General features: G+C 48.5%; 1 protein-coding gene and 1 non-coding gene across 14 annotated transcripts in view; both read left to right on the top strand.

Moving 5' to 3' along the window:
- LOC126536996 (uncharacterized) overlaps positions 1-13,225 on the top strand; it is a 615,291-nt gene that overhangs the window by 115,255 nt on the left and 486,811 nt on the right. For all 13 annotated transcript variants that reach the window (XM_072287449.1, XM_072287443.1, XM_072287445.1 and 10 more), the window contains one exon: positions 3,617-3,718. In XM_072287449.1, the coding sequence (XP_072143550.1) occupies positions 3,617-3,718 (102 nt within the window). The remainder of the gene's footprint in view (positions 1-3,616; positions 3,719-13,225) is intronic.
- Positions 11,016-11,204, top strand: LOC126537072 (U2 spliceosomal RNA). The gene has a single exon (XR_007600743.1). It is a non-coding gene; the product is annotated as a U2 spliceosomal RNA (small nuclear RNA).

The raw sequence follows: 13,225 nt of genomic DNA, 5'->3' as shown, positions 1-13,225 counted from the left end.
GTCTCCGCAGCGCTGTAGCCTATACTGGTCGGATCAAGTTTCATAACATTGATAATGACACCGGGTTGCGTGGAGATGAGCAAGTGGCACAATGCTTACGCATAATTAGACAACTCCCAGAGGAGTTTCTGCGTGATTTTTAACGCGACAGCTTTGAGGAGCTCGTGTCGCAGAAAAGCTGGTGTCGTCGGCGTTGGCCGTGAGCGAAAAATGGCTGAAGGCAATTCATAAATAAAAACTTGCAAGATGGGTTGGGAGGCAATCGAACCAGGGTCTCCGTAGTTTGAGACGGAGACGCTACCACTCATCCATGAGTTCGATGCTTCAAAGCGGGACAAAAGCGCCTCTAGTGAATGCGGAGTTGCCTTAGAAACGTGCTGTAGAAAGTTATACTGCGGTGTATATCGGTAATTATGAGCATGTAAATTACTGAAGTCGCAGTTAAACTCGTAGTGAAGTACGTTTCCGCTACATTTCTACTGCGCTTGGCGCACACGCAGAGCCATCTTGCCGCAAACACAGAAGACCCCCTCCTCGCAATATACGGCGCTGCCCCGACAGTTGGCGCGCCACTCGCCCGCTTCTCCCCTTCGTCTCGTTTGAGCGCATTGGAACCGTACGGGGACCGGTGCGAGGATGCCCCAATACCCTTGCGTTTAATAAGTTTTCTCGCCCTCTCCCCTTCCAACTTCCAGCGTGTGTCAATCGAACCCTCGTGTTTAGGCGACGCGGCTCCTCCTGCTCACAGCGCGATTCCTAGGTTCAGCGTCCGATGCGGGACGCCTCTGACGTGATGATAATAGGAAACATTGATTGCGCTTTCTAGACAATCACATGTAAGAAGACAGGACAGGCGCAATCCTGTCTTCTTGTATTGACTATTGTATCCTGTATCTTGTATTGAGTATTGACCGCACCGTGTATGGTGTACTTGACAAAGACAAAGTAGCACACGTTTTTAGGTATGTTGACGATTTTCTTGTGCTGCTGAAAACACGAAATGATTGTATGTATGACGATGCCATTGCAGACATTTTAAATCTCTTTGAGAATAATGCCTTAGGTCTAACCTTTACAAATGAGCTCCCTGTCAATAACACTCTGCAGTTCCTTGACCTCAAACTTACCTTTGGAAAAGAGCACGTTTGTAGCTGTTTCTGCCCTCGCACACAAAAACAATTATTACCATATGATTCAGCTCACTCTAAAATCACCAAAAGGGCCATTGCTAAATAGATTATTGAGCAATCTTTGAAGAAGTCATGTACGCATGCCATGCAGGCTAGCTTCGACATGCAAATTTCCAGGCTGAAAGAGGCTGGCTTCCCTGATGTGGTTGTGCTGGCAGTGGTTGAAACGCTCGAAAAGAGGCTAAAATCGCCCCAGAAAGTAAACTCTGATGTTGCCAACAAAGCGTCAAAGCCAGTTGTAATTCCATATGTTCACAGAACTGCACATAATCTGAAGAAGATAGCAACCAAGCATGGTGTCCCACTCGTTTTCTCGGCTCCCTGCAAGCTGAGTCGCCTTTGCGCCCGCATTGGGAGACTTCACGCCAGAAAGAAGCAAGGTGGCTGCGGCGTGAAACACAAGAACCCCTATTTAGATTGCCAAGTTGGCGTTGTTTATCAGATTCCCCTGACATGCGGCAAAACCTGCATAGGCCAGACGGGCCGATGTTTGAACGTGCGGATCCGAGAACATGAAAGATCAATTATAAACCGGGAGCAACGTCATTTACCCATGCACTGCTTAGAACATAAATGCAGGCCTCTGCTCAACCAAGTTAAGATCCTGCGCAAGTGCAATAATGAAAAAGCACGTGAACTTCTTGAGTCATATTATATAAAAAAGAAGGGACAAGCATGTATCAGTGACACATGAGTCATACTTTACAATAGGGAGGCACGTTTTCTTGATAGTATGTTTAGGTGAGCCACGCCTTTGGTTTTTTCTGATTTTGGGTTGTTCTTCGGTTATGCTGCAGATACCCTGATGCGCCTGCGCTGGTATGGTCTGATATATAAGTGTTTTTTTTTCTGGAATAAACCTCAGTTGTTAGTTTGCGCCTGTCCTGTCTTCTTACATGTGATTGTCTAGAAAGCGCAATCAATGTTTCCTAATACAATGAACCAACTTGCCCAACAACGCATCCTGCTAATCTGACGTGATGGTTGCGCCGCAGCGCGTTTGGCGGGAAAGCGTCCCCTGAGATGTGTGCTGTGCTGCTGTTGAGGAGTCATGCGTCTGCGTGGTGCTCCCAAGCGAGATAGAGCACGATCCCATCGAGGCGTCAGCCCTATGGATGATCGCGTCCGCCTTCATGGCGCGTCGCGGCCCGGCTGTCCGTGCCGATCACCGCGTTTGGCTCGCGCAGAACGTTTCTTCCTCCGAGACACCGAGTTCTTTGGTTCATTCCGCTTGCTCAGGCGCACGTCTCGTCTTTGTGGGACTCAAGAGCATTCCGAGCGAATGAGTGGGCGGTGCGAACGGGGTTCGATAACGCTACCGCGTTCCACTCTTGAAGGCGAAGCTTAAGCGTCCTCCAAGTTTTTTTTTACAGCGAAGCTGTCTATGGTTAGGATCGGGAATTTTATAGCGTTCGCGTGGAGAAACTCTCCCCTAAAAAGTGAGAGTGAAAGAGCCAACAACAAAAGAAAACGCATATCGCCGCTCGCGTCGAAGCTAGGTTTAACGGCTACCTGTGTCTAAAAGGGCGCTCCGTTGCAGCTGTCTCTCTGTGACTGTATGACGTAGTGCGGGACGTAGTGTGCATCTGATAAGGAGACCAAGGGGAATTTTCGGTAGCATTTCGCTCCACCTTTGCTATCGGAAGGCCACGCGTGATATATACACCTGAAGAGTAGTGCATCTGCGAGGAATGACAGTGAGAGCAGCGGCGAGTGAGAGACCGTCGACGTCGTGCCAACCCGGAGCCCCGAGAAGAAAAGTGTACCCGCGATGTAGTGCGTAAGCGGCGAGCAAGAGCCGACGACGCATATAGCGACACCGATAATGCTCAAAGAGATGTCCACGCCACGAGGGCACGGTGCCGGGATTCGACGACGCCTACCAATGGTCCCAAAGAGTCTTTCTCGATCGCAACTTAGGATCAAGCTGCGTAATATGTGATCGCCTGTGGCTCGATGACGACCTCTCGGAAATCAGCGGCATACGGTAGGAAGAGCGACGGCAAAAGGCGGGGGATGTGCTGACGCGGTGCTTTCTCGCCGAGAGCGTTCGGGAGTTTCGAGTCTTCGGCACGTGTAAGGAGGCGCTGATAAAAGGTAACGTACCTCGGTTCAGTGCAACGCGTGAACAGAGAGGCCCTGCGGTTCCACGTTTCTCGACGACGAACGGTTAAGTGTACCCGCATGTGCCCGCGCATCTTCCGAAGTTCAACGTCGATCGGATCAGCTTCGCTGGTCATCTGCCTTCACAGAGTTGAGAGGCTCATGAATTTTTTTTTTCATTTTCCGCTAAGGCAGTCGAGCTGGTAACATGCTTTAGCGACAAAAAGATAAAGCCTGTTGCCGAATTTTGTTGAAATTCGCGTGTTAGTTGAAGAGTTTACCTTCCAGCCCTGTATACCCCCTTAAGTGTAGTTTCCTTGCAGGGTGCGAATGCGTTGATGCAAGACGTGGATGGTCGCACTGCGCTTCACCTGTGCACGGCCTCTTCTCAGCTGGCTGCATTGGGATGCACCTTTCTGCTCCTGGTAAGTGCTAACCAGGCATGTTGCTGCAGAATACTTGTCTGTAGTCATTCTTGCTGGGCTGTTTATTCCCTTGACTGTAGTTACTATATGCAGTCTTTCCAGAAGAAGACATCATGTGTCCGATTCTTTTCTCTTAGTTCATTCCCAAGGATGTGGTATGTGTGTGAGGTTAAATGCAACATTTGAGTGTTTGGCCCATGTGGCGAATAGTGTATATGAGAGCCGAAATGCAGTGGGCATACATGCGAATGGTGCTGCCCTGGGTGCACATTATCTGCAAAAGTCACAATTCCTGCATCAGTGTCATCAGCCATTATGTGATCTCAGTTGCAGTGTGTGGGTCATATCTAGTGTGGTACCCTATGGTAAAGGGAAGTGTTCTAATAATGTGTCCACTAGTAGGCCAAGCTTTTTCGCAAGGGGCCCAGACTAGCAACAAAGGGGCGGTGTCAAGAGCCATAGAATAAAAAACTGAAAAAAAAAAATTGTGAAGTAAATTAGTTAACATGAATCAAGGTACTGTGCATAGAGTAGATGAATTTTATTCCAATTCATCGGCATGCTTTAGTCTTATAATAAATTGCATTGTCCTTCTGTCATATAGTCTAAAATATTAGCGAAAGAACTTTCTTAGGATTATAATTTTGCTTTTACCGCCAAGTTTCCCTGGGTATATTGATTTGAAACAATAAGCATTGGGGGTGCAGCGAATGCAGTACCTGAATTTAAAGGGTTACAGTCAACTTCCATTACTTCGACCCTGACGGGACCGACGAAATAGATTGAACTAACCGGTTGGTCGAATTAAACGATGTCAAAAAATACGCCAGAACGCACCGCTGATACTCTTCGCAGTACTTTCCCAATTCTTGCACGCCCTCGAATCAAACGCATGCCCATTTTCTACGTGTCCAAAGTAGGAAACTAACGTAGAAATAGGATTGCAGCTCCTAAACAAAGCAGAAATCTAATGGGCGCCCGCTTGTTTAGCACGAAAAGTGGGCAAATGTATACAGTGAAACTTCAATCGTTGATACGTTCTGGGGGAAAACGCGAGAAAAACGTACTAACCAAAAAATTTGCGATTCGAAGTCACTAAAACAAATTGCCTGGTGTCCTTGGCGATCACCTAAGAGACACGAAGACGAAAGCCTTGGAAAGTCTACTGTAATTCACCTTACTCCATCTTAATCCTCCTTTATCCACTCTAATGCACCTTAATCCACCCTTTTCGACCTTAAAGCTCTTTAGTTCATCTGAATCCTCCTTTATCCACCCTAATCCACGTGAATCATCCTTAATACAGGTTTATCCACCTTACTGCACTTTTATCCAATGACTAATCAACCATTAACTTTGCTAATCAATAATAATTTGTTATACACGGGAGGACATTCTTTGGTTCGCGTCTGGCGTTTCTTGGGTTACGTGATATTTTGTGTACCTCACAGTGGACCTTGATACGTAATCTTAAGAGTTTGGCCTTAAAGAGGAAGCTTTAGCTCGTGTGCTCCTGACTAAGTGCATGTAAAAGCAGAATTCGTTTTTCTCGGCAACCACTGCACCGAATTTGACGAGGTCTGCTGCATTTAAAAGGAAAACTTAAATTCTAGTGACTGTTGGTTTCGAATATCTCATTTATGTCATAATTTTTTTTAATATAAAGTGGCAAAATAAAAAATCAGGAAACGAAACTCAAGTTTACAACTTTGTATCTCAGCAATGAAAAGCGATATCATGATTATGTGAATTGCATCTAATATTACATTTAAAGCGGACAAAATCAATGTGTTACGCATGAATCTCAAGAAATTTAGTAATGTGTAAATAAGATTTTGCAGAAGCCTTGTACACAATGCAACAAATTCACGTAAGCTATCAAATGACATATCAAATTTGTCCGCTTTCAATGGTCTAGTTGATGCCGTTTGCAGAACTGCGACACCTGTTCTTGATTCATTGCTAATAATTTCTAAACTTCGTGCTTATATATATATTTTCTCACTTTCGAATGTTTTAAGATCTTAACAAAATTCATGCCCTAAATCGGAATTTCGCTTCCAACAGTCACTATAATTTAACTCTATCTCTCAAACGCAACACATTTCAATAAATTCGGTCCAGGGGTTATCTCAAAAAACGTTTTTGCGTTTTACATGTAGTTGAATAGGCCGCGTCGGAGTTGGGCCCGAGCTTAACCTTCCTTATAAGTGAAGGCACGCAAGCCACACCCAAGCGCTGTGGGACGCAAACTCCATTGTGGCCCCTTCGCGTTCTATTGGGCGCGCTTTAAGTTTTTTAACAGCGGAGCTATTTAAGCTTTAGCTCCGCCGTGGAGCGTTACCAGAAAACACAGCCCAGCTGTGGGCCGCCTGCGTTGCCTAGCAACCACCTACGAGAGCACCGAGCCATGGAACCTCCTGTCACCCCACGGGCGTAGGGCGGAGTCGTTACGTCACACGCGAGTAAAAGCTCGGAACAGCCGGCGCGGCGACACACCTCCGGTCTCCTCGACTCCGGGCGTATGTGCTGCTGCCATGGGAAGACCGAAGAAAGTGCGGACGCTCGAAGATGCGGCTTACGAGGAAGAGCTCTGTACCGCCAAGCGAGAAGCGATGCATCGCCGCTGAGCTGATCAGGAACATCGCGCCGAAGCTGCGGCTGAGAAGAGGCGACGCCTAGTCGAGGATCCCGAGTTTCAGTCCGGGGAACGCGAGAGTCGGTGCCTGAACGCTCGATGTCGCCGAGAAAGCGATCCCGCCCTGCGACTGCTCGAAAAGTTCCAGCGTCAAGCCCGCCGAGACCACTTAGCAAAAGCTAGCGTAACCTCGCAAAACCTACAAACTCAGCCAAGCCTGCCATAACCTCACAAAACCTAGAAACGACTTAGCCAAGCCTATCAACAACTTCGCAAAACCTAGCATAACCTAGGAAAACCTATAAGCAACTTAGGCAAGGCACGTAACAGCTAGGTGATCACAAGCTCCGCTGCTGGCTCCAGCCTTGCACCACTAGTGCAAGCTGCGCACGTTTTTTCGTACCGCCGGTGGTTACCGTCGTCCAACGCTTGGGTACTGTTGCGCCTCTTGATCGAAAATTCTCTATTGGCTGGTACCGTAATAGGAAGCTGAGTGCGCGCCGGTGTAGGCGGGCAAGTATTGCGGGGAAGCTGCTACGGCGGCAGCTAACGATATCTATTGTGAGTGCTTGTTGCCTAATCTTGTGTGCATGAGATGTAGTGGCCAGAAAACGCATCTACGATCGCAGTTTGGTGATGTACTGAGTGCTGGTGCCGAAAGATCGTGTTCTCCGGGAACATATAAACCGGTTAAGAAAGAAGCGTGACTATATTGGGCCATTTTTGTGTTCTCAATCGCAAACGTTAGCGCAGGGAACTCATACGTCATGGGGTCGTGTCAACAAGGTGCTACTGTCTTAGCATCGCCGCACGGTTTCGTAAAGCCAGCTTCGTTGCAATTTTTTCGTGTTAGGCGGTAAAGCACATGACTAGCGCGAAAGCGGTTTTGGATTCGCAGTACATTGCATCATACATAGAACTTGGGTTCAATTTTCTTGGAGAAAGAAAAGGCACGTGTCAATATCAGGTAAATCACGCAATCAGAAAATAGTGAGTTGCGCTTATTGCTTGAATATCCTAGGCCTTGCCAAAATAGGCGTTTTCGATGGGAGATGACGTGCGTTTAGTGTATTCACTGTCCCCTAAGCTCCGCCACGACGCTGCCACTAAATGGTGTCGCCGCTGGGTCACCGTAGTACCGTGTCTACTCGCATAATGACCGCACCTATCTTTCCAAAAAATATTGACGCAAATTTAAGGGTGGGATCATTACAGCGAAAATATTCCGCGAAAAAAAATTTGAACACCGAAGACTCAAAAGGGCAAGTTGCGGGCCAGAAGTCTTACGATAGCTGTCGTAAACATAACCAAAAATAAAGGTTGAGTAAGGCTTACCTTTGTAATAAACGTACACATTACGTAGGCACTACATGAATGGTACATTGTCCTTTTATTTTATTTTTGTAATGGAATAAAGGGCGCCTTATTTTATTCCTAGTCTAAATCTTCACACTCATCGCTGTAAGCTTCAATGTCGGATCCGGCAGTGTCGTCGCTGGGGGCATCTTCGCAGCCCCACAGAAAGCCGTCTTCTGTCCCGTCCAGCGCGTTGGATATGCCGGCCTTAAAACTCTTGACCTTGTAGGAAATACCGTTCCACGCTTAGACGATCTAGGAGCAAAGCACGCCCACGGACGGTCTTCTGATCTTGCCGCTTGGCGTCAAGTGATGTTCACCTGCTGCCATCCACTCTGCGTACAGTCTTCGAGCACTGACCTTGAACGGTTTGTTATATGACACGCCAAGAGGCTGTAGCAGCGATGCGAGACTCTAAGGGATGACTAATGTCCGTGCGTAGCTCCTTAAGCTCAGCACGAATGCTGTTGACAAGATGGCCTCGGAAACTGTCTAACACAAGAAGCGAGGGCAGCGCTCCTGGGCTTCGTCCCCAAACAGTCATGATCTAATCAACCATATCTTCTGCCGTCATCCACTCATCTACCATTTTACTTGACCGAGGACGTGGATTCCACGGGCAAAGCTTCCCTTCGGAATAGTCTTCCGTTTCAGTACGACGTATGGTAGAAGCTTCCGCCCGTCTGCCGTCTCTGCAAGCATTACGGTGCATCGCAGCTTCTCTGCACCAGATGTCTTCACGAGGACACCCGAGCACCCTTCTCGGTGACTGTTGTGTTTCGGGGCATGTCGAAGGAGTTAGGGCGGCGTTTCCTATTTGCGACAAGCCATTCTTCTCGCGGATCCTCGTGAGGAAGCGATGAAAGTCTATCACCTTTTCTACATACGCGTATGGGAGCCGCTGGCGCAACAACGTCCGCCGCCTCAGCGACATTCCATTTCGTCGCATGAAACGAGTCGTCCAACCGGAGCTAGCGCGGAAGTCCTTTACGACGATTCCCAGCTTCCTGGCAATTCCATGCGCCTGTGTCTGTACCATTTCCAACGATACTGCACAACCATCTTTGTGCAGGTCCCTCCTGTATTCAAGGACCGCCTCCTCAACGTGAGGGAACTTGCCAGTTTTGAGCCTGCGGAAAGCTCTGTGCGTTCTGTCAGTAACCATCAGCTGCTCACGCTGATTTTTCCAGTACCGTATTCGGATTTCATAGGTGCCGAATTGCCTGCCGGCAGCACGGTTGGCGTGCTCAAGCGCGTAGTCGACAGCCTTAACCTTAAATGCGGCCATAAAACTCGCATACCGTCCCATGGTGAAACGGCACCAACACAGACAATCGCAAAGCATACTGCCACCTTGCCAAATGGCGAAAACGCCAAGTCCGTGGAAACGCGTCAGAACGCGTTTGCTGCAGGATGACAACACGTCAACCAACAGGCGGCGTCCGCTGTGCCAGTGCGGGACATCAAAACAAAAATGGCGGCTCACGGAGCAAGCCGAACGCGGCTTTTTTCTAAGGAGTGCATTACGTGCATTGAAACAGTTTCTTCCATGTCAGTAATGAATTAGATCGTTTAACTGGCAACCATTATAAAGCCAACAAATAATCAAGCCAAGGCTAGTTTGGATGTAGATCTTTTTTTTTCTTGAAATGCAGAAAGTGATGAAGGGAATGAAATGGGGCATCTGCTTAAGAATCTGTTTGGTGCTTGCAGTCCCCTTGGTAAGTTTTGAAGAGTCGTTTGCGCAGCATTCGACAGATGTTAAGCTGGATCATCATCAGCTAGACTTGGCACATGACATATCGCTGCGGCGAGTTCGAGGTGCGGTCATTACGTGGGAAAGAAAAAAATCGAATTTCGACGACTAAATTCAGGGTTGCGATCATTATGCGAATGTGATCATTATGCAAGTAAATACGATATAGTTACTGCATAGGCTCCTCCCTAAAGGGAGCTTATACAGTAAGCCTACTTTAGGATCGAAATAGCGATAGTTTCGGCCCATAGAAATGCATAGACGACGGCCGGGATATTTGGTCGGGATCGAATAAACTGAATTCAGTGAGCAGCAGTTCGGTCGAAGAAAACAACGTGCTATAGATACTACTTTTATGTTTTCCAGTCACAGCCTTCGGCTGGACGTGCATTTGCCTTTGCGTGTTCTAACTAGAGAACGGTGTTTATATAATCAAGATCATGCCTCTGCGAGGCGAAGAGGGAACCGGCGTTGTCCGGGCTCCCGGAAAACTCCCGAAGGAGCAAGAGGGAAGAACTCTAATTTACTCGTTATGTCATTATGATTCTCATGATTTCCCATTATTTGTTAGAAAATACGATATAAAACTGACTAGCAATCGGTTTTATTGTGGAACATGCAAGCAGCAAGGAATGCGGAATATGCCATATTTTTCGTCAGAAACAATTCCTGCGCTCCATCCCAGATTTACCAATGGCCATAAATCTGTGTAGTAAAATAGTATGTAGAAACCATCGAAGATGACTGTGAAAGTGAGGGAATAGCTAATTCAGAAGAGTTGGTAATACATATGGGTGATGGACAAGCGCTGCAGAACAGAGATGCGTCTATTGCGCTTCGCCGTACTGTAGCACTTGTCCGGTCTGTCTCGCCTTACTTTGTCCCGTCAATCGCGCCTTCATGGTGCTTAAATAAGGTTTTTAACTCCGCTGACATGCAAGCAAGACTGCTTGAATGTTGATAATACGCAAAAAATATTAGACTTGGCTTATAACATCGTGGGATCAGCTGTTGCACGAACGGAATCACATAAATACTTGGGAGTAACAGTAACGCAGACGTTGAAATGGGACACACACATTAAAGACACGTACCAAAAGGCGTTTATAGACGGTTGTGCTTTCTTCGCCGAAAACTAGCAACGGCACCACCGCATATTAACACTTTCCTGCCGGCAGGAAAAACAGCTGTTCTTGGATAGTCTAGTAAATGCATGTTTTTCTTTCACAGAGCATGCGTGATACTAAATTATCAGATAAAAGAGAAAAAAAAAATCATGAGCCATTCCACTCTGGGGAAGTGGATGGCTAGCGAAGCTGCTTAGCATACGACACAGAGGTGACATAGAACTTTGAACATAGGTACGGACTCGATGTACCGTGATGACTATTACATTCTCGTGCACGATGGGACCGCCGCCCCGAGGAGCCGGAGAGTAGTAGAGACGCGGGCGAGGTTTCGACGGGACCGCCACCACGGGAGAGCGGAAAGAAAGGAGATACGCAAGCGCTTGGAACGCCGACAAAGAGAGCGGTGCGAACGTAGACATGGCCGACGCGGGCCAAAATGTAGTATCCGTCCTTATCAGCTTGTTATCTGATACGGGTTGTATTTGGACCCAACATATTAAACCCCGTCCGGCATTTTTGTAATTTCGCGGAGTCCTTGAAGCCTGCTTCAGCTGCTGCACGCGTCCGCCCGGTTACCGCACTATCTTCGGGATCGGCCCACGGGAGAGCGGGAGGAGAAGCAATATGCAAGCGCTTGGAACGCCGACAAAGAAAGGGCAGAGCGAACATATACATGGCCGATGCGGGTCATCCGTCCTATCAGCTTAATATCTGATACGGGTTGCATTTGGACCTAAGATATACTGAAGCAGGGTTTGGGTACGTGCTAGTTGGTATTCCATTACAAACATCACTTACAGCGCGTACGTAGGTAGAGGGACTAAAAGAACGACGAAGACAAGCGCTGACTTCCAACTGATCTTTATTTTCAGTTGGATGGATGGATGGATGCAAAACTTTAATAAGGTCCTGAGGTACGCGACTCAGCGCGCTGCGGGCCACTCCCACGTTGGGACAGTCAGGCCTGGCCCGACCGCCGCATCGTAGGCCCTCTGGACAGCCCATAGTTGCGCCCCGGCATCGGGGCTCTTGATAGCGGAGAACCACTTGTCCTCATTGCTTTGTTCTGTGCCTCGTAACGAGGGGCAACGCCAGAGCATATGGTCTAGGCTGGCGATGTCATTGCAGTGCCTGCAAGAACTAGTGGCATAGGTGTCTGGATAAATTTTGTGGAATAAAGCCGGGTTGGGATATGAGCCTGTTTGCAGTAATCTGAGGGTCAATGCCTGCGCTCTATTTAACTTCTTGTGTGGAAGGGGAAAGTCTTTCCTGCCGAGATAGAAGTGCTGCGCAATTTCGTTGTATGTGGTCGGTTGATCTCTGTTCTCCGCCACGGCGGGCCGGCGTTGGAGTTCTCCATGGTCGCGGAAAGCGAGACCTCGCGCCTTGGAGTGGGCCAGCTGGTTGAGGTTTGTGGGGCCTCCCATGATGGATCCCATGTGAGCGGGGAACTACGTGAGAGTGTGGGTGGCGATGCTTTTGCCGTCGAGGATGCGACAGGCTTCCTTACACACGGCGCCAACGCTGAAGGCGCGAATGGCTGCCCTGGAGTCGCTAAAGATATTGGCATGTCCATCGTCCAGGAGGGCCAAGGCAATGTCCACTTGTTCGGCCGCACGCGATGACGTGCTTCGTACCGAAGCGGCGTTAATGGTCGAACCCCTGTGGTTGATTGACACTACGGTGAAATTGTTGCTGTTGCCATACTGGGCCGCGTCAACGAAGCACCTGCCGCCAGGGAGTTCTGTTGCGCGGCGTAGGAGTGCCACCGCTCTGGCCTTCCTTCTTTCTAAGTTGCGCTGGGGATGCATATTGTCACGTAGTGGTGACGTTCAAGAACACAGTAGCAATACTGTGATGAACAAAACTAACTTTTATTGGGCGAACCTGTGCCCACAAAAACAGGCTACACTTATAGCACAACGATAGCGGCGAACACTGTCGGCGATCGTCGAAAAATCTGATCAGCGGGTCAAGCGCGTCGGCTTTTATAGAGCAGTCGTCGAATGTTCCAGACTAATCGTTTGGACCCGCGTGCCTTCCACCAAGTTCTACACCATTCGCGTTACGCGATGACATCAGATAACACGAGGTTCGGCGACAACAGACAGCCGGGTAGAAGCATCGATAACTTTCCAGAAACGTCGGATACATGCAGGCGCGTCCGCCGCTGTGCGATTACAGTTGTTAAGCGGCGAAACGTGGTCGCCCGATAAAGATAAGTACACGTGTCAATACCCCCCTCTTAAAAAGCATCGACCCGATGCTGCAAACAAACGAAGTTAATAAACAAAAGCACTCGTAGCAAAGAAAAGAACAAAAATGACGAAGTTCGTCAGCGTCCGTAAAAGGGTTTAAGGCGCACCACGTGGACCACTTCAGATCGTGCGCGGCGCCGCTGTGAATGCGAAATGCCGTCTGGCACGACCTCATAGTCCAGAGCGCCAATACGTCGGATGACCTTGTAGGTTCCGAAATAGCGTCGGAGTAGTTTCTCACTGAGTCCTCGTCGGTGTATCGGGGTCCAGACCCAAACACGGTCGCCAGGCTGGTACTCGACGAAGCGTCGTCGGAGGTTGTAGTGTCGGCTGTCGGTCCTCTGCTGGCTCTTGATTCGCAGGCGGGCG

The sequence above is a fragment of the Dermacentor andersoni genome, chromosome 3 (genome assembly GCF_023375885.2).
Source record: "Dermacentor andersoni chromosome 3, qqDerAnde1_hic_scaffold, whole genome shotgun sequence".
Taxonomy (NCBI): Eukaryota; Metazoa; Arthropoda; class Arachnida; order Ixodida; family Ixodidae; genus Dermacentor; species Dermacentor andersoni.
This window is presented reverse-complemented; position numbering and strand designations above follow the sequence as displayed.